This window comes from Citrus clementina, unplaced genomic scaffold, assembly GCF_000493195.1.
Source record: "Citrus clementina cultivar Clemenules unplaced genomic scaffold, Citrus_clementina_v1.0 scaffold_3, whole genome shotgun sequence".
Taxonomy (NCBI): domain Eukaryota; kingdom Viridiplantae; phylum Streptophyta; class Magnoliopsida; order Sapindales; family Rutaceae; genus Citrus; species Citrus x clementina.
The window spans coordinates 4,746,001-4,767,555 of record NW_006262339.1 but is presented as its reverse complement, the minus strand read 5'-3'; the positions used below and the strand labels follow the sequence as shown (position 1 = coordinate 4,767,555).

The 21,555-nt window shown below is 36.6% G+C and overlaps 4 protein-coding genes across 5 annotated transcripts; all 4 read right to left on the bottom strand.

Annotated features, from left to right (window-relative positions):
• Window positions 1-576: 576 nt before the first annotated feature.
• Window positions 577-5,951, bottom strand: LOC18049394 (DNA repair endonuclease UVH1). 2 transcript variants are annotated; one of them, XM_024188052.1, is made up of 9 exons: window positions 4,881-5,951; window positions 4,486-4,709; window positions 4,240-4,319; window positions 3,691-3,855; window positions 2,483-3,295; window positions 2,032-2,142; window positions 1,684-1,944; window positions 1,340-1,563; window positions 577-1,056 (listed from the first exon to the last, which is right to left on the bottom strand). In XM_024188052.1, the coding sequence occupies exons 1-9, from the start codon at window positions 5,738-5,740 to the stop codon at window positions 846-848; spliced, it is 2,949 nt and encodes a 982-aa protein (XP_024043820.1). In that variant the 5' UTR covers window positions 5,741-5,951; the 3' UTR covers window positions 577-845. The 2 variants fall into 2 exon arrangements, with proteins under 2 accessions (XP_024043820.1, XP_024043821.1); XM_024188053.1 differs by lacking the exon at window positions 577-1,056 and adding an exon at window positions 1,063-1,267.
• A 413-nt stretch (window positions 5,952-6,364) lies between these two features.
• On the bottom strand, window positions 6,365-9,790 carry LOC112100382. Its single transcript, XM_024189772.1, has 5 exons — window positions 9,217-9,790; window positions 9,037-9,135; window positions 8,057-8,101; window positions 7,292-7,429; window positions 6,365-6,934 (listed from the first exon to the last, which is right to left on the bottom strand). Exons 1-5 carry the CDS (start codon window positions 9,595-9,597, stop codon window positions 6,569-6,571), a joined length of 1,029 nt encoding a protein of 342 aa, XP_024045540.1. The 5' UTR covers window positions 9,598-9,790; the 3' UTR covers window positions 6,365-6,568.
• Window positions 9,791-10,475: 685 nt separating this feature from the next.
• Window positions 10,476-11,056, bottom strand: LOC18049393. The gene is made up of 2 exons (XM_006440096.2): window positions 10,720-11,056; window positions 10,476-10,587 (listed from the first exon to the last, which is right to left on the bottom strand). Exons 1-2 carry the CDS (start codon window positions 11,039-11,041, stop codon window positions 10,571-10,573), a joined length of 339 nt encoding a protein of 112 aa, XP_006440159.1. The 5' UTR covers window positions 11,042-11,056; the 3' UTR covers window positions 10,476-10,570.
• A 5,399-nt stretch (window positions 11,057-16,455) lies between these two features.
• On the bottom strand, window positions 16,456-20,386 carry LOC18049391 (serine/threonine-protein kinase SAPK3). Its single transcript, XM_006440094.2, has 9 exons — window positions 19,827-20,386; window positions 19,058-19,132; window positions 18,720-18,821; window positions 18,537-18,590; window positions 18,373-18,465; window positions 18,067-18,159; window positions 17,447-17,551; window positions 17,250-17,348; window positions 16,456-17,052 (listed from the first exon to the last, which is right to left on the bottom strand). The coding sequence occupies exons 1-9, from the start codon at window positions 19,947-19,949 to the stop codon at window positions 16,771-16,773; spliced, it is 1,026 nt and encodes a 341-aa protein (XP_006440157.1). The 5' UTR covers window positions 19,950-20,386; the 3' UTR covers window positions 16,456-16,770.
• Between the last annotated feature and the right edge of the window lie 1,169 nt (window positions 20,387-21,555).

The window sequence follows — 21,555 nt, the reverse complement described above, 5'->3', positions numbered from 1 at the left end:
TGTGAGATAAGAACTATGCTGCATGCTTGAGCGTGAAAAATAAGCAATTTCTCCGCTGATGTAACAAAAATTGTGTTGCCTGTTATCCTGTTGTATTATCTTAGCGTTCATTCAGAATTAGGTACCGTTCGCTCTCTCATTCACAGTTCAAATTTTATGATTTTTTTATCAATCCAGTACACTGTACATGGCTTCACTATAAGAAACACCAGAAGATCAGAGGCAGAGGACCGACTTTGAAATTTGATCTTCACTCACTATCATCACATGCTATTAGTCCCATAACATATATTTGAATAACTTAACATGCATTTGAATAACGTTTCATACTACCAATTTGATATTCCGGGGTTACCAGTCATTTTCCTTACTAATAATAATACATTCCACATGGTACCAATTTCACAGTCCATGTTATCATTTTCACACCATTTCAAATAAACATGTTTCCGTAACCAACCCTTCTTTATCCTTTGATCAGCAGAAGAATTCAATTCGTTAATTTGATGATACATACTTGTATTATGATATATGTCTCCTAACTAAACACGAAAAAAGTTAGACAGAGGGAAAGCATAAAAGAATATTAAATTTTTTGCCATTAGTTTCTGACGTTTCATTTTCTTATACAACAGCAACTAGTAAGCCTGTGAAATGGCAAACTAATCTCTCCAAAAGAAAAATTACATTTGATGACTAAAAAATACAATACAAATGGGAAAGGCAAAGTGCTCTCATTACCCACTCTACACCAATAACAATGATACATGAGAAAAATAAAATAAAACATTGAATAAATTACTTACAGCCTCTGTTCCAGAGTCCCAGTTGAGATTTGGTGAGTACTATAGTAATGTTGGATACTTGGCATCAAGAAAATCTCTGAGAGTCTGCGCAGCTTTCTGACCACCCATTAGTTCAGCTAGCCTTTCTACTGGTAGGAGGACCAGGTCAGCCAAGCTCTTACATCCATCCATTATAGACCTGTAGTTTGAATCTGTCACACCAGGGAGTCGCCTTAGGAACTCCACAGCAGATGTATTGTAATTTTCGGCTCTGTAATGGAGAAAGTAAATAACCATTAATTTTCATGACACCAAGGGCAACCAGGAGGCATTTGCAGGTTCTTGGCCATCAAATTCCTAGAAGATTTATCTAATGGGGGGAGCCCAATGATGGAAAGTTCCATCCCTGCGCAAAAGCACAGGGCACAACAAGGCCCAGCACAAGCCTTGCTTTTCTCTCTGCATAGCAGAACATCCTCCACCTAAGAGCAATTATCATGAACAATGCAACTGTAAATTTTCAAAAATGAAAAACTCAAATTAAGAAAACTTACCTCACATCATTTTCCACTATACCATCTTCGGAGGGGACACCAACTCTAATTGCCTTTGCCTCGTCAGGTTCATCTTGATTTGCTTTCAGTGCAGCAAATATTTCAGCAGTTGCATGCAAACTGCGAGACCAGATGATTCTCAAGCGAGGAAAATGTAGAACAAGCAGCGACAACTTGGATATAATATTATTTGGTGTCACATCATCACCAATATCACTTGCAGACTGAAAAAAGGAGAACCAAGAAAACCAAAACAGAAAACCGTTAAGGCTACCAGATAGCAGTCCCTGAGCTTAAATAAATAGGATATAACAATTCTCTGCACAAGACTTAATTCAGGTTACCTGAAATGAAAAGCTTTTGTCTTGTGAAAACTCAATCAGAAGAACAGGTATTCTGTAATAGCGGACCATTGTTTCCACTTGGTGATAAAGGCGGCCAGACGTGAAGCTTGTAAATAGATCTTGGATACTCTTTCTCTCAACACACATTAATGGTGACAGAATATAATCACCAACTTCCAAAACCACTGGTATAATGCGCATGCCCCTCTGATGGAGAACATTAGGGAGGCTACTCATGAACTCCCTCATGTCCACTATGACCTGAAATGATGGGGATTCCAGTGAAAAAGAAAATATAAATATATATTTGAAGTACAGCAAAGTTCATATGCAAAGCATTCCATGCACCTGCATTTCTTTCTCAACTTCCTTTCTTCCACCTGCCTTTCGAGTTATTGCATTCTGGGAAGTGGTGGCCTGTGCCTCTGTAGAAGAATTCAATCCCAGACAGTGCCCATCCTGATTTTTAATCGATTTCAGAAAAACAACTGAGTTACATAACCAAAGGGAAAAATTATAGCATAAACAGAGGTGAATCCATTGCTTCGTTCACAAACTATACTTAGAACTTAAAGTACTTGAACTGAGAGAGGAAGAAACTTAAGAGAAGACGGCAATCAAGGCCGAATTAATTGTACGAGACACTAGCAATATTTGTTGATGTTCATCATCCCTTACTTTGAATCAATGATTAAAATATTAATGAAATCCAGAAAACTGCTAAGCAGTTCAGTACCAAAATGAAGAATAAATGAGTACTGTCACAGTAAACAGAATTCTTGGCCACACAAGATCAAACCTGATCGATTGGGATCATCATAAATGATTTCTGCCTGATCAATGACTCAAAAGCTCCATTCTCCCTCCGTATACTAGCCTCAAACTTTTGCACCTCTGTGGAATCTTCGTAAAAGAGAAAATAAACTTTCAATTTTATTGAAGGATTCTCAGCTTTGTAGACTTCAATTTGTCTAACAAAACTCATGTCTGGATGGTAAACAACAATCACAAAGGGTTTCAGAATATCAAGTATGGGCTGGTCACTTTCTAGCGCATAAAAGTGTACAGGTGGCACTGGCTTGGAATCTTTGGACTCTGCAGTATCAGTCTTTAGACTGCGTTTCCACTGAACCTCTTTCTCAACAAATGCAGTTTCAAGCATGCCTCCAGAATAACCTACTACACCGGAGTGAATTTCATCTGCTGGGCCTTCATTTCCTGAACCAGATATTTCGGGTTTATCTTCTATCGCTGCTTTGCTGTTACTCTTACTATCTTTATTTGCAGATTGTGGAACACATGCTGGGCCATTTCTATTCCTTCCTTTTCCACGTCCTCTACCAGGTCCTTTGCTTCCATAATAAGTCTCAGGATTATCACCATCATCACTTTTACCTTGGTTCCTTATTTTCGATGCTGCAGCCAACAGTGCATCATGTTCCTGTTTGCTGACACTACTAGCTTCTGCATTCTGTGCTATTTTTACAGGAGCAACTCCATCAAGAATTCCATAACCTTTCGGCTCCTTAGATTTCTTTTTCTTTGATGAGGTTTGCACACCACGCAGCTGTACTTTACTCAACAAGTATTTCTCCCATTCTTCCCGCATGACCTTCACAACAAATTACAATACAACTTGGTTTTACTAAACAGTTTATCATCAAAACATAATATAAACCAACTTGTGAATACAATAAGTAGACTCAAGATTAAAATGTAAATTTCTAAAAAATGCAATATTTCAGGTTATTGTAAAACAAACATTTTATTATTTCATCAAATAAAAACATTACTATTTCATCAAGAAAAAAAAGAAACTTCCCATAGATCTTTTAATAAATGAAATCAAGATTTCAGCTCAGAAATCAAATGGTAGAGTGCAGCGGAGTACTGCAAGCAATCCAGCTTTGATCTTGCCAGAACAGACAGCAGTGATGAGATGCCAATACATGAAAAATGAGAATGAGAATAGCAAAGGGATCATAACACTTAAAGAATGCCAAAAACCTTTTCTGAGCCATTCCTGATGCAATCTTCAAGCTGCATACACGAGCACTCATCTTTGCAAGCCACCAGGACAATACCATGATCATTTTCTTCCCCATCAAGGAGAACTTCTTCCCTTGATAAAGCCTGCTTTAGTCTTTCCTCTTCTATCTCTTCAAGGACCTCCTATGATAAAATTATCATATTCAATCTCAGAATAAACCCTCGGAGAGTTTATACTTCATTCTTGTTTCATCTTGCTAGAGAAATCCAATTTAAAATGACATACTAAAGTGACATGCAATGGATAAATATACAGAAGAAAAAATACAGGGATGAAACACAAAAGGTACCTTTTGGACAAGAAGCTCTTTTTTTTTGGGGGGGGGGGGGGGGGGGGGGTTTGGTGGGGGGTGTTGGTGAGAGAGCATAGGGGGTAAGACTTGGACAAGAAACATTGACTATCAAAATTATACATGTCAATACATCACATCTTACTATCTTAAAACTTATTACAGACTACACAACAACAAATGTAGATATGAAAGAAAATGGAACTCACTCACTCACACGTAACACCTTCCACTTTGGTGCCTCCTCCAATACTTCTTCCAGAACTACCTTTGTACTTGTAGATGAAGTACCACCATCTGTGCTCAGTGAACACAAAACACAAAAGAGTTCAACAAAATGACACATAAGTGCTTTTCAGGTACCTACTCTTTTAGTTATCTCTGTTTAAAAGGTTTCACAAGCCACATAAGACAAACAGGAAGACATAAACTAGAACAAAGCATACAACAGGACAACACTCACCTTCATCTTCATTATTATCAACTTTCTTCAATTTTCTCTTTTTGCCTGTTACGCTCTTGCTTTGCCCATTCAATTCCACACCATCTGACCTTGTGAAGCGATAAACCCGCTTCTTCGCATAGTCAAATATTTTATAACTGGACTCTGCAAATATCCAAACAGAGCGAAAGCTCTCTGACACTCTCAGTGTATCCAAATACTTCAAATAGGTCACCGCATCATACCTACCAAATGACACATGTAACCTTCAATCAGAAACCATAACAGCATAAAATTTTTTACCCCTTTCAACATACTTAAGTAATCCACATTGAGTCACATCACACTATGTAAAATGGTTTAATGCATAACTCTATATTTAAAAACAACAATGTAATTGCTGTTTTTTAGAATACCTGACAAGATAATCCAACAACTTCCTTAAAGTCTTCAAATCAGAAACCAACTGTTTAGTCTTCTTCCCCAAGATATGCCAAATGGGATCCAACTGTCTCCGCAGAATCTCATCAAACGACTTAAACAGGCCATTCTCCACTGTCAGATCCTCCACATCGACCTTATTAGTCTTCCTCATCTCCTTCAAACAAGCATCCATCACTTCCAGAATCGCCTTTTGAATCCCTCCCATGTATTTACTCATCGGAACCCTCACATCCACCACCACCGGTGGTTCCCTCTCCAGTTCCTCCGACACATTCACCTGAAACCTCGGCCACAAATGAAGCTTCCTAATAAACAAACTCTTCATAATCCGCTCCGTCTTGGCAAACCCAGAAACCATCGCTGTGGGTTTATCAGAAAAGGCCCTAATATACGCTTCCCGATTCAAGCTCTTAATAATCCTGCAAATAAAAGTCTCAGTGGAGTTCTCCGTCAGCGCGTGGGTATTGAGAATGATTAAACCAGCGAGATTGGAAGTGGGGAGTCTCTGGGTCAATAAGTCAACGATAAGGATTCTGGGGGTGACGAAAAAGATTTGACCGGATGAATAAAGCGTGTGGCGGTGGTTCGCGGGAAGATCGGCGGTGATTTCGGAGGGTAAGAGAGGAGCATTAGGAGTAAGGTAGTGGATGATTTGGGATTTGAGGTTAGGAGAGGATGAGAGGAGGAGGAGAGTGCCCTGTGAAGGGGAATGGAGGAGGAGAACAGAGGCGATTAGCTTCGGGAGGGAGAGGCCTGAGGAGAGGATTACGAGACCGCCATTGGGCTCTTGGAGAAGCTCTGCGATTATGTGTTGGTGAAATTCGAGCACCATGTGTTTGTTGATTGGACTGATTCGGGGATTAATTTGGGAATTGGCCGAGCAGGAGGAACGAGAAGGAGACAGCTGATCTTTTATTTTTTTGGGTGGGAAGGTTTTTATTGTCAGTTGCGCGGCGGCGGGTAGTTTCAACTTTCAAGTGGGGTGTGGTTTTTGCGTAAAGGAAAGCTAGGATTCAGTCAACAGTTCTATTGTTCTAACGGCAACTTTCTGGCCACGATATTATTATGTTTTGGTACTTGTATTTTAGATGGCGGAAACACGATGGTACCGGGCCCCGGCCCGGGCCCATAAAAGAAATAAGGAATCAGGAATAACTTAACAGAAATAAAATTTACAGGTTTTATCGTAGGGGAGAGAGAGACATTTCAAATGATACCTAACGCATGCTTAAATTCAAAATACAGCAATTACAAAACATTATTTTTATTTTCATTTTTATTCTTAGAAAATATAAATTCAGAAACAATACCAAACAAGTCCTAATTCTCTATTATATAAAGCTCCTCCTGTTAAAGCAAAATTCTGATTATGCAACTATTACTTCACTAGTTCTCTCATACTAGCACTATCTAAGAACAAAAGGTCTTAAAATTAAATAAAAACCTCTCTTTCATTTAAAGATTTTGTTTAAATATACTCTTACAATTTGCACGAAGCACAACAGCACCAGGGCAATCTATAAACCACATCAACTTGGCTTCTTTACTCAAAATATTAACAAAAGAAAAAGGTAAAAAAATGATAAAAAGATCAACTCTGATCTCACATTTGTGTCAAACATCTCCGTGACTTTGTCCCTCATTAGGAAACTAAAACCTTTCACTCTTGCTTCACATTTGCATCAACACCTCCAAGACTTGATTTCTTCAATCTTCTTAACCTCAATGGCACAGGCTTTTTCAAAACAGTCACGTTAATATTGTTCCAAACATCTGATTTCGTAGGGAGCCATGCAATTTTCTCCGCAATCTCCATGTTTTCTGGAAGAACGGAACCGAACACGGTGTATGAATTCTTCCATTCTTCATGGTTTGATAGGCTTATAAAAAACTCCGGACCTGAGCCAATCCATGCAACTGAACCTCTTCTTATGCTAGGGCAAACTTCTCTGGGAATCTTCTTAAATGCGGTTCCTAGGGCTTCCAGTGTTCCTTGAATCAACCCAAATGGTGGGCCATAAGGAGCCTGGGAAATTTACAAAACAACTCCGGGGATTAGACTCCAATTGTCACCAAGATGCATAGTTTTACAATCATCCTTTAGTGTGTCAATGAACTAGTAGAATTTAATGGAGTCACTAAAATAAACATGCAGTACATTGAAACAAAACGAACGGGAAATGATTTGGTTGAAACAAAAACCATGTAAAATCGTAATACAAAGATGCAATTTGACTTTGCCAATTTACATGAAACTACAGAGACGCATCCAAAATGCTTAACTGAAAATAAAAGCCATAACAAAAACGAAGATACACAATATTTCTACATACCAAAATTTCCAATTATATCAAAAACGGCAAACTCAAAAGGATAGGCTTACATTTTTTATGTGGTTTCCTTCAATGTCCCAAGATTGACCACGGCTCTCTGCACGATGAAATTGGCAACCCGCACAATGGCGTAATGTCAACAACTCAAGTATATAGGCCACAGAATGCGGGGCACACTCAGGGAAGAGCTGCAGCAGAACTAGTTTTTGTCAGCGGGCCAACAGAACTGATTAACTATGAAAATGAACAGTACTATAGTTTTGCTCTCACAATAATAATTCAAACACCAAATAACAAGAACTTATGAGGGGTTTTCCAAGCAAGAACAAAGAATATTCACTAAGGGATAATGAGCAATGAAATATTTCAATCTCAACCTTGATAATCACAGATGCAAAATATCAGAGCTTTTTATACCCAGTTAAAACGTATTCAAAACCTAATTCTACCACTGAAGTAGACAAGGAAACAGCAGGTTGGACAAAGCCCAGGAGTTAATATCTCACTAAGAGCAAAATCTGATGGCTTTAATATTGAAGAACATAAACGAGTGATCTAGGTTGAGAGCAAGATAATTTCTATAACTATGAACCAGAGGATGCATTATTTTGGCTCACCTAAAAAAATATTCAATAGCAGATGTTGCACACAGACATATCATTGTATGTATCAATGATTACATAATTTCGAAGCTCTACAACTGAGAGATTACTGAAGCCATGGTATTCTCACCTAATTAATGCAAAAGATGCCAACTTAACAAATAAAGATTTACTGTCCTCAAGATAGGGTCCTCGAAAAGCCAAAGCACTTACCTTTATGTGAAGAGTGCCATATTCTGTTTCCAACCCAACAATTCCCTGAAAGAAGAAAGTAAGCATCAATAGAGAAGATGAGTGGACCACCAGAAATAATTATTAAATTATTAAAATTGAAGAACAAAAGAAAAACAGGACAATGTATAACATACATGACAAAAAGACAAAATATACATCAGTGATGATAGTCCTTCAGGGCTGCAATTAGTTTGATCATGGACCTCAATTGGTCAGCCAGGTCAGGTGCTTTATACTTTGGAAAATCATACAGTTACCTCAACTTACACAGTGTATTTCACTTGTAACAATATTTATAATATCTAACATTATTGTGGATGTAGAGGGTAAAAAGGTAAAGAAAATATTCCCATAACAGCAATATCAATGATGTAAGACATGATGGGCAGCAACACAAGTTTTAGGTGACAAACATGTTATGAACTAATCCCTTCTACTTCCAAATTCACGAAGCCGCAGCTTCCTAAATATCATCAAGTTTAAATTAAAGTTCTCCTCTCAGGTTACACCAAACCTACAACATATTCTAAGAAGCAACACTAGAAAAAATTTCCAACCACAGCTCAAATACTGCCTCCTGATAACAAGAAAGGGATCTAAAATACCTCCAAAACCTGCTGAGTATGGGTCAACAGGAAATAATTAACCAAGAGAAAATCAATATTAGGCCATCGTACTTCCAGTTGATCTTCATATAAGATACTTGAAAACAGAAACACAAACCTTATAACAATGGCCAGTGGAGAATCAAGAAGAACAACAACAAGAGGCTCTACAGTCACTATAATGTGAAGACCTCTTCCAAGACTTTGAACTCAAAATTCTAAGCATGTAACTTCATAACAAAATTAATAATTACAGTCTTGAATTTCAATAACAATTAACAAGGAAATTCACAAAAAAAATTTATAAATTATTTCAAATCATTCTTAATTGATCACCAAACATAGAGTACATACCTGTCCTTTCCCAAAGATCAGCCCTGAAGTCCACATAACCTTTTGCCCTGCATCTTGCCGATCAGGGGCCAATACATCTTTTTGTTTCTTTAACCAACACTGAGATGAATAGAAATTATTTCACACAGAGCACTCACTGGCATCGAAATTGAACAAGAAAGCACTGAAATTGCAACTGACCTCACCAAATCGGGATCCACACGACTTCTTGTTGCCACAAAACACCCAAGTATCACACAAACAAGGCCCATCGTTGCCAGTACACATAGCCTTACAAGCCTCACAACACATTCGAGAACTATTGAACTTAAAATCAGAGCCCCACTTCACGGCACCCCCCCAGAACTCCAAATTCTCAATCCCTTGACAACACTGACCGATTTGATCACCCTCTTCGGCCACTGTAAAAGACTCAAATTTGGCATCCAAGGGGTGTCCATTCGGTCTGAAGATGAAAGAGAGGAATGTGTAGACTACAGCGAAGGAGATCAGGGCCAGGAAAAAGAGAATGAGGGAGGTGAAACGCGGGGTTTCGAGGTCGTTTTGTTGCCTGCGAACCATTGGATGCTTGAGCGGGAGGAGAAGAGCCCAGATGGGGAATTCGGATCAAACAAGGGGCGTTGACTGTGACAACGACGGAGAAGTACAATGTAATGAATAGTGCCCATAATTATAAACAGAGGGATCGGGGTGGGGAGTTGGCAAGTCAATTATTTTGTGAAGTTGTCAAGAATCAAGATCGTTCTTTTTCATTTTCGTTGTTTCACTGAAGTTGACACGCGACGAAGTCCAATTAAACGGCAGCGTTTGGATGCGTGATAAGTCTGATAAAAACGGTATCGTTTGTCTTCTTTTTTTTTTTTTTTGTTAATTACATTCTGTCCTTTTTTTCTCTCCGCGTAAGATGAGATTGAGATGACAGTTTCTAGGTAGAAACGCTAGCTACTACCAGGAGTGCGAAGCCAGGTTAGCTGCTGAGGGATGTCATTTTTCGATTGTGAAGAAAATCACCAATTTGTTTCAAAGGGATATGAAAGCCAAATCACCATTTTGTTTCCTCTAATTCGTTTCATTCTGGTAGCTAGGCATTTCTTTTGTATATTAATTGCTTTGCTGGCTCATCGATCAAGACCATTAATTTATACGTGTAGTGTTTCTTATTATTAGTTGGAATCAATATATAGACAAGAATAGCACGGAGCAAATGTTTCCAGTCGTTTAATTGCAGCCATACATACGCAGCAACAAGCCAACAACGTGCGAGAGGACTGAACAATAGTAATATTAATTGTACAAGAAAATCAAGGATCGATTGCTGAAGACAGCGAATCAATTATTGAAAAGCAATAAGAGAAACGCTTAATTTGATGAAGATAATGCATAAGTAGAGTTACCATTACACCAGACAAATAAAATATATATGAAGCTTGAGCGTTAAAAGTAATTCCAGCGTTTTATTAATCACTCCAACCGTCTCCATATATATATATATGTATAGGAGCAGGCTGAGTATATTAACTAACCGGGAGATAAGTCAAGGAGTTGTAATACCTGAAAAAAGAAAAACAAAAAATTGATGTCAATGAAGATGAAGGTAATTATATTTCATTTTAACAAAGATGACGATGAAAGAGGAACTGTGTGTATAAAGAAGATGTGTTTGTAAATATCGTAGTAGCTTACTCCCACATTTGAAGTGACGAGGGACTCTCCTACCGCATCCTTCAATGAGGCGAATGGCACGGTTGACATCAATGAGAGCGGCCAGCTTGGGGGTGATAACAGGGCAGACACACTCAATATGGCTAACCCGAACGCGCTCACAGCACGATGGTGACGGAAGCTTACCATACAGCACTGGCTTGCATTCATTCAGCCCAATCCTCCTCTCTTCCTTGCACTGTGCGGCACTGAGCCCTGCTGCACTAGCACCCATATTCACTTCCCACATACCTACAACATTGGCTACCAAGAATACCAATGACCACCTTATAATTATTCCCATTGTCTCTCAGTCGCACTAATCCTGAGAATCGATTAAGATGGGCTTAGAAACTAACCCTAACGCGCATATGTATATATATTTATATATGTATAGTGGGTGGGTGCGTACTGGGTGGGAGCCTCCCTCGTTTATGTGTTGGTAGAATAATGTCTTTTTGTTTTTCTTTTGACTGTTTTTTCATTCCCCTTTAATTTTTATTTGTGCTCTTCATTTGCCGAGTCATTTTCGAGGCCAACGACCGAGTAAGTCCATGCCCTGCAGTACAAGTCTTTATTATGATTACGGAGAATGGGACATATACAAACTAGTATTTAGTAGGTAGTAGGTAGTAGCTACTAGATAGAGGGATGCATGTCGGATTCTGGATCCCATCCCCGTTTTATCAGCATTAATCTTATTCGTATTATTTTAATTATAGTTTTCATAATACCAGATTACTACGTAATTTGATGCAGCACCGCTGATTGCTATACGAGCCCCTTCTATATATGAAGCAGCAGATTATACACACACACCCTCTCTAGTCTCTAGTGACGTGGACAGCAAAGTATAAAAAAATATAAATTTCAATGTATTAAAAATTATTCTTTTTTTTTTAGTTTGGCAGTAGCATCTTCATTTTATTAAAGTAAAAATGTTCTCACTAGAGAATAATAATAATAATAATAATAATAATAATAATAATAATAATAATAATAATAATAATTATTATTATTATTATTATTATTATTATTATTATTATTATTACATGTAACATTACCATGCATACGTAATTCATTAAGAGTAGTGATATAGCCACAAACTCTTGTACAAATTTATCTTGTACAAACTGATGCGGCATGATAAAATTGGTTAAATTAAATATCTCTTGGCCCACATAATTTCATTATTTTGTATTTTCATTCAACTAATTAATTGATGCCACATCAGTTTGTACAAAATAAGTTTGTATAAGAGTTTGTGACTGTATCATCACTCATTCATTAATAATGATACTTTCATTATGATGAATAGTGATATTTGTGAGTAGGGCTATTTGAACCCACCAATTTATTCTCCACATTTTCTTTTTAATTAAGAATTTTATTTTCTAAATAATTTTTTCAAAAATTACATATGTAATTAACCTTTTCTTCTCTTCTTCTTCTCAATTTCACAAATTCTTATCCATTCAACAAAATATATTCTTTTATCTACAAATAATGAACATCACTAACTAGAGAAACAAAACTCGCCTTTTAAAAATGAATATCAACAAATTTTTATCAGTTATGAAATTAATAAATATAGAAATTATTTTTTACCAAACGTAAAGCTAATGAAAATCAAGGAAAAAGTTCTTATATATGGAAAACATGAAATGAAGATAATGATATATTAAGAAACATAAAAAATATGAATTTAAAAGAAAGTTAAACTAAGTGTTTAATTTGTAGAATATGAGAATAAAGAGAGAATACACAATTGTGAGGTAGCGAGAGAAAGAGATTAGTAAAGATTAATTTTAAGATTTTTAAATTTTAAAATTTTAATTATTTATTTATTTTTTAAAATTGGTGTATAGAGAAATTTGGTGATTTCAAATAACCCAATCCTATTATATTGATTTTTCCAACAAGGGAGAACAAACAAAAAGTCAGAATCATCAGCTGCCTATAGCAAACTAAATTGGATGGGTTTAGTTGTGGCACAAACCAAGACATTTCCATTTAATTGTGGAATTTATTTGATATTTTCTTGCTGAGAACTTCAAGTTATGTGATGATTAAATCAAAGATTAATTTCGGATTATCAATCTTCAAAATGCCTTTAAATAAACTTTGTACCTTCTTTTTCATTTAGTAAAATTTACCTCTTTTGAGGCTTATTTTAAAAAAAAAACTTCAAAATACCTTGTAAACTATTATAAATTTTTAATTTATTTCATTTTTTTCTAAAAAATAATAGAAAATGAGAGAGTGTTGATTTTTTTTTTATCTTCTTAACAAAAGTGGGAGGAAATTTGAAATTTACAATAATTTGAAAGGTTTTTAAAAATAGTTATTTTAATCCGAAATTAACTCTTAAAAATTAAATCAATACATTAGATTTGAAACCGCATACTTTGGCGAGCATGATAGGTGGTGGGATGGCGTGGATGCGGTTCTCTCATTACTAGCTGTATTCTACATCACGGGCGATCGAAATCATTTTGCTTTGACTAAATCCTAACTATCCGTGAATGCATTTAGAGAATGCTCAAGACGTTAATTCAAGGGTTCAACCATGTTGCAATTGCTCTAAGGTAGAGTATCCATTCATAACTACACGATTAAATTCACAACGTATTTTTTATTATTTATCATTTTACATATGTGGTTATAATTCGTGTTCTACTTTATAGCTGCTCTAAGATAGAGTTAGCCTTAATTCAATTAATACGAATGTAGTGAAAAAAAAATGATAAGAATTGGTGAAGTCTATATTTATTTTTCTAGTCATTAATTCACACTGTGGTCAGCTAAAAAATAAAAAATAAAAGTTAAAACCAACTATTCGGTCATACTCATAACAGAGGACAATATGAAAACAACAATTAAACAGGAGTCAATAAAAGAATCTGGTAGGTCACTTCCCAATAGCCCCCCATAAGTGGCCACTACAATACATGCATAGCCTAATTTGACTGATCAGAGCCTTTCTCCGGACAGTCGTATCGAATGATCTTCTTATGTTAATAATGTTTTAATAGCGGATACTTACTGTTACTACACGTTATTGAATTCGTACCAAGAGATTGGTCCAGTTAGCCGGCCAAGCACTTGCAACTTTGCAAGTTGACCACCTTGCACTCCATGCGAGACAATTAATTGGTTCTATCGAAGTCACTAAAGACCCGTTTGGGGCAGCTGCGCGGTGGCAGCGCAGCTGCCCCAAACGGGTCCTAAGGATCACACAGCACTTCATTTTGTGTCGACCAAGTGGGTGGATCTGAATTCTATCATTTAGGGAGCATCCGCAGCACAGCTATCCCAAACGCAGCATTAGTTTGATATAATATTTTCCTCGTCTCTTCTCATTTCTTTTTTCTCTCCTCCTTTTTCTCTTTTTTTTCTTGTTCTTTTATTTCTTTCTATCAAACATGACTTATTCGTTAATAGACACATAGAACAAAATCTTTGAAAACTCGTAATACTTCAAATTGATATTAGATCTTAATTTAGAGTACACCTTCATAAACATACCACTTTAAAACTTAATACAATATTGTGTTCTGCACATTTAATTCTATGTCCTCCTTGTATTGAAGAAATAAAGAAAATGTATAGTTTTTAATTTTATTACATAGTGAAATTGTGAATCCAATGCTATAATTTAGCTAACTTTGTTGTGTGTGGAAATTATTGGATACGGTGAGAAATAAAATTACAAGAACATTTTTGCATTAATAATATATAATTTTTTGTGCAAACTATATCATGTTAGATTTTTAGTACAAAGCCAATAGCGTTGAGGGTCTGAATTAAAAACCTAATCTCACAAACTTAAGGTAAGCCATAAGCCTCAGTTTCACAGTAACAGATTACTTAATATAAAATTGGAGAACAATTAGTTAAAGCAAGGAGACCGTATTGAGAAGTAAATGTTTTATAGCGTCCCTTTCTTAGATCATCAGCTAATTTGGAAGAAGTCTGCTGGACAAAATATTACATTATGTTATTGTAATGAGAATTAATTGTTTCACCACTAATTCAATTCGCCAGGAATACATATGGTCGAATATTAATTTGTTCAATTTTTTATGTATAATATCAGATAAATATTTAATAGTTTTCATTAGGCGATCGATTTGGTTACATTCCCTAGATTATGAAATCGCAATGCTAGCAATCATAAAAAAAAAAAAAGAAACATCAACCAACAAAGTGTTGGCTCCACTGGCAATGGAGTCCCTTTAAGTGGTTTGATTGAGTTTGCTCCCCAGTTCGAGTCGCAGGGAAGTCGCCTTTGTTAGGAAAACTTGTGCCTCTCGGTTCGAGCGGGGAATTCTAATATGGGTTGTGGTACGGGCTTAAAAAAAAAAAAAAAGAGAAACATCGATCAATTGGTTAAAATCAAGTACAAATTGAGCATTTGAAATTACAACTGTTATCGGTAGCTTAATTATTGTCTACAACAAAAGAGTAGCTCATCTTCATCCTCATCGCTCCTCTTGTAAGAAGTATTTATTCTTTAAGGAAAATGTAAACCTGCAAGAACGCAATCAAATTAACACAAATTAAAACCCTCAATAAACTTATAATTTAATTAATAAAATAGCATATATATAATTAATTAAAATCAATGATCAGACACAAACGATTAATTAATAAAGAGGAAGAGGGTAGGGAATTAGTGATCTTACTGCCGCACTTGAAGTGGCGGGGGACTCGTCTACCGCAAGTTTTGAGAAGCAAAATGGTTTTATTGATGTCGACAAGAGAAGCCAATTTAGGCGTAATAGAAGGACAAATACACTCGAAGTGTTGAACCCTAATACGTTGGCAGCATGCAGGAGATGGAGGCTGCCCATATACGATTGGCTTGCATGCGTTTAGCCCCAGCCGCCTCTCTTCGTTGCACTGACTCGGGCTCAATCCCTCCCCACTCACCCTTTTCACTCTACCATCCATCATCACCATCAACATCAACACACATGCCACCCGCAACATAATAAATGAAGACCAACGACTGTTCTTCTTCTTCATTGAACCCATGACTTTCTCTATGTCTATGTATGATCTATCGGGCCGTGTTTTTCACTCCAAACAAACTCATCACCCTTGTTAATCCAATTTATATTATATTTAAGAGCCTTCTGGTGGTAGTGGGGTTACATTGCCGAATTATTTAAGCAATTCATTTGATGGGAAGACCTTGACTTTGTGTGTTTGCTTTCCTTTGTGGAAAATTTTAAGCCAAAAGCCAGCCTGACCCCCGAAGGATAAGCTAAAACTTGTGGAAATTAAATGTAAGTCGACGCCGCCCTCAATTCATCAAATAGAGGGAATTAAAAAGAGGAAAAAAAAAATAGGTTCCAATTATATAAGATTTAAATAGACTCATGTATTGTTAATCTCATGTTTATTGGATGATCTCACTAGGAGCAGTTATCTAATTTTATTTTCCTTGTACTCTGAAAATTTATACAGAAATCCAAGACATCAGAAGTGTCCAAATCGCATATGTTAATGTTTTTGCCTTTTTGTGGTTTAATACTTTTGTCAAGTTTTGGTGGATTCGGGTTAGCAGCGATCGAGGTGCCGGGAACAGGTCTCAGTTGACTGACACATTCAAGTGGTAAAATAAAAATATATAGTACTACATATAAGGTTAAATTTATGAGATGTCATTTAGGATAAAATATTTGAATTATGATGATGGACTTCGAAATGTAAAGGATAAAATATTTGGATTATGATTTATGAGGATGGACTTGGCATGTGCAATGTACAGAGAGAATAGACTATTCACAAAAATCCAAGTCCAATAATTGGAAAAAAAAAAAAAGTGTCAAATATACAGTCAACAGATTCTTGTTACGCGGTTGGCACTTGGAACCACCAACTGTTTCTGTGGTGATCCAGGTAAATACCATCCAATACGAAATTACTTTACATATTATAATAAGTGCCTTATTAACCTTCAATGACAGGAACAGCTAGAAGCTTGAAAAACAAGCTCTCTCCATGTGATTTCTATTGCCATACTCACGGATCATGGCTCATATAATCACCGCTGGCATCAATCTCAGATTCTATGTCACCCTCCATGTCATCAGGGTCCGATGCCCCAGCAGCACCTTGCCCGGCAACTTTCGTTGCTTCACCCGGCATCTTTGCCTCTTGTATGATACGCATTATTTCTTCAACACTCTGAGTTGGTTGGTCACGTCCTGCTTCCTTGTAATTTGTTTTCTCTATTTCAATTATCTCTTTCGGCAAATTCTTCAGGAACCAAGGATGCTTTTTGATCTCTGGAATGGGGATCCTCTTTTTTTCAAGAGGATAAAATAGGGTTAGTACACATGATCGGTTGAAAACAGAACATAAACAAGACTAATTTTCTTATCATGTATTGATGAACAAATAGACTGAGCTCATTCCAAATGGTTTGATATATAATTTAAATCAACCCACTTTCATGGCAAAAGAATATTTGAATATTTAAAATTCAAAGATGAAGTTACCTTTGAGGGATCAGCAACAAAAATCTGAGAAAGCAGATGCCTGCAATCCGCAGATACGCGTACATAGTCGGGCAAGAAGTACTGAACATTCCTTATTCTCTGTTAAGTTACACGTGTTAAACTTCATTTTCTACAGTATGTTGGGACAAGAAAGGAAATTCTCCAAATTATAGAACTGTTGTGCATAAGAAACGTACATCAATTGTCTTGCGGAAGTTTCTTGGATCTTCAGGATCCTCAAATGGATATGCACCCACCAACATCACATACAGTGTCACTCCACAGGACCAAACATCTGAACTCTATCAGATTAACAAGAAAATTGCAAGACAAACTCATTATCATCGTTATTACCAGGCCATATAGCACACTTCAAAAGATGCAGAGGGAATTTTTAGCAGGAAAACACTTCCTTTGCTAACATGAAATTATTTCTACTCCAAATATTTGTATGCTCTATCAACCCCAAAATCAATTCTTTATGAGAAGAAATTTAAAATGGTAGATTCCCTCTGTCAAAGTTGGGGGAAAAAATTGAGATCGAAATTGCACACATATTGGGTTAAGAGGCATGCCGGATGAAAGAATAGGCAGGCTTCTGCATTCAACTTGATAGAAGAAGCTCTGAAAAGACTTCACCTACTAATGCAATAAACATGTGCTTTCCTGTGCTCACCAATGGCCTAGTGGCATAGATGAAAATTTCCAATAACTGCAATGTATTATCTATCTGTATGTAATGCTCCATAGGTTTGTTGGACAACCAAACACGATGACTTCATTGCAGTTTTCAGTTGCAATATAGGAAACTATATACCTTGCCATCATATTCCTTTCTTGCTAGGACCTCAGGGGCAATGTATGCTGGAGTACCAACTGTTGATTTTGGTTGCGAGTGCAACAATCCTGACTGCGAGATCCAAATAAACAGAAATATGAAAGTTGGAAAACAACAAACTAAGAACAAAGATTTAAGATATGAATCTAAGAGTTACCGCCTTATTGTTATATTTTTGCGAAAAATAAAGGTAAACGAGAAAAGGGAGAAGAAAAGTAAGAAAGCCTCAAACTTGTGTCATTTATGTAGTCAGCACAAAGCTATATTTTAGCTGGGGATACTAACCTTTGAGTAACCAAAGTCGCATATCTTCAGCCGTGGTTGTGGACTTCCATCCAATAGAGTGTTTTCCAACTTGAGATCCCTATGACAAATTTCCTGCAAATAAAAGCAATGGCGTGATGTAAAGATCATCACAGTAGATGAGAATTAACAAAAAGATATCATACCATAGAATGACAGTAGCTGACTCCAGATATTAGCTGCTGGAAGAAAAATCTAGCCTGCAGCAAAAACAATTTGCCAAAAAGCTATAAGAGCGAGAATTCGGATCACAGTCATACACATTAAACTGGGGCAAACAACCGATGATGTCAAATCAAATGTGCAAACTCTGTAATTCATATTACAACCTCATCTTCGCTAAATCGACCAGCACTGCATATTCTTGCAAAGAGTTCACCACCAGCAGCATATTCCATGACAATAGCTAAGTGAGTTGGAGTCAACAACACCTGCAGGTAAAAGAAATGTTTTAACTCATCTGAACTCCATGGTGTAAGCAAAGTACAATCATGTAGACATTTACAAATATAACAAGTGGAGTATTGTCTGCTAAAAATAACTCAAATTCGAGGGACAGATCCGGTTGTCAAATTTGAACCAAAATGCAAATGACATCTCAATGGCATAAATAAAAATAAATATGAGGCAATGCCCTGATAAATGAGTTAGTGTTTTCCAGTGTTACCTCTTTGAACCTGATAATGTTTGGATGCCTCAGAGATCTGTGGTTGATGATTTCCCTCTGAACATTCTCATCAATCTGAAACCAGAAACAGAATTCATAGGAAGTAGCTCCAATTCAAAAACTATGTACTAGACAATATACTCTGTGTCAAACAATGTAAATACAATAATGTGCATCTAAAATGAGATGTAGTCTCATTTGTTAAACAACATTTGGAATCCCTCAAAAAGTTCAAATGCTGATATTATAGCACCAGAAACAAATAGCTCTTGTACTCTCGCAAAACTGCAGAATTATCCCCTTCCTAGTGTCAGACAAACCAATGCAGGTAAAAAATTCCAGCAGTGACATGATGAGGTTTCTTTAATGAGCCATTGGACAGAATTTGAGTACTTGTTTGAATACACGGACAATTGAGCAAAACCAATGTTAAAAACTTTCACCGACAACTTCTCCAAGATTCTCCAAACACTATTTTGAATATTTTATACTATAATATATATAGCGTTACTGAACAAATTGGCATTCCCTACATACTCCTCATCCCTAACAGACATTTATGCCACTAGCAAGAAATTCATAAGCCAAAATGCTTGAATCGAAACAGCAATTAAAAAAAAAAAATCCAAATAGCCCATTTCTGGAAATAATTGTAGAAAAACAAACTTCGTTATCAGTATCAAGCAACCACTAGGATCTCTGGCTATATCACTTGCAGGATTGCTAATATGAGATATATACAATAACCCGAATAGAAGAAGAAGATTACCTTCTTGCCTCTTTCTATGTATTTGACAGCAACAAGTTCCTTAGTCCTCTTATCTCTGACCAATCTTGCCACCCCAAAATTTCCAGACCCAAGCTCCTTCACTGGCTCATATCTCTCTTCCATCTCAATCCACCACCAATGACCACTTTACAATTGCACACTCACCAACCTCAATAGCAAGACTCAAAATCCACAAAACAAATCCTCAATAGCAAAACTCAAACTAGAACAAAGATGAAACAAACCAGAGACTGAGTGTGTATGGGCAGCAAAATGACCCTTCCGAGTTCCAACAACCCACTGTTTAATAAACTCAAAATTCAATATGTATTAAAACCAAAATAATCCCAACTCTCATTTATATATTCCCTTTTTATGTTCCAACTTACCGCCCAAACCGGATAAAATATTCAGGAACCAGACAAATAGTGCATGGAAAAAACAAATCAGGAACCGAAAACTAGAATCAAAATAAACAAGACAAAAATAGTCTTAACCCCGTAAACTGTACACCCAGTTGCAGATTGAGAAAAATAAAGGCAGCCTGCTGCAGTGAATCTAAAAGAAGGACACGCGTACGAGGGAAAGTGGGGTTCCAAGTGTCGTGTCTGCTTAAAAGACACGGTTACTGACAAGATAAATAGTAGTCGCTGTCTTATTGTCCTATGTCAGTAGCAGAAGCATGTACCCTAACCAAACACATGCTAAGCTTCACTTCAGTGCGCGCGTAGTTTTAGGGTCAGGGACCGGTCGCTTTCGGTGTCTTTAATTTGGAATAATACTAAAAGTCCTCTCGGCGGGCCCTACTACGCAAGACAAAACAAATGGGAGCGTACTGTTGGATTCTCGTATTGGGCCTGCTTTTAAGCAATGGGGGCCCACGACTTTTGGTGGGTTGGCAGGCAGCTTATGCCCCACAATTTCTTGAGGTGTAAGCTTTGTGCTTGAAGCCTTGCATGTCGGCTAAGCTAAGGAGATGAATGGATAAAATAAGTGTCATATTCTATTTAATCCCAAGCAAAAAAAAGTCACTTTTCGGATACACAGGCCTTACAGATGGGGGGCAAATGCGACTTGCGTGTCCGTATATCTTACTTTATTATTCGATATTGGTATTTTTGACCATTTATAAGAGGACGAGGCAAAGGGATAATTTATTTAAGTTGCTAGTGATTTTAGGACACTTTAACCACACAGTTAGGGGAATTGGTGGACTCTTGCTTGGGATGGTTCTGCGAGTAATCATGTCATTTGTGACATTAATTTATTGTTGATGCATGTATGTGATAATGGCATGGATGTATTTGGAGATGCTTAAGATATCCTACATTTAGACGTAATTTTCTCTGGCCACTTTCCGCTTTGCTATATATGTTAAAAGATTATTACTTGGAAGGTGTGAAGGGTAAAATATACTATTTTAATGTGCGTTTTGAAATTGTTTCCGGCGATGAGCTTGTTTTTTTTGGAAGATCCATTAAGAATTTGTTATGTCTATAGCCTTGCATTAGGCTAGGCCTCTTAGTTGCTAAGTTATTAGTTTTTTTTTTAATTAACTATTATTATTGTTAACAATGTTAGGGGTTAAGTTCCGAATATTATGTATGATTTATCTCTAGAATAATGAATTTCATGACTGATAATATTAATATTCTATTTTATTAATTTTTTTTTTCATTATTTAGGTTATACTTACGTGAATAGTGTGGGCATTAGGCCTCTTGTTTTT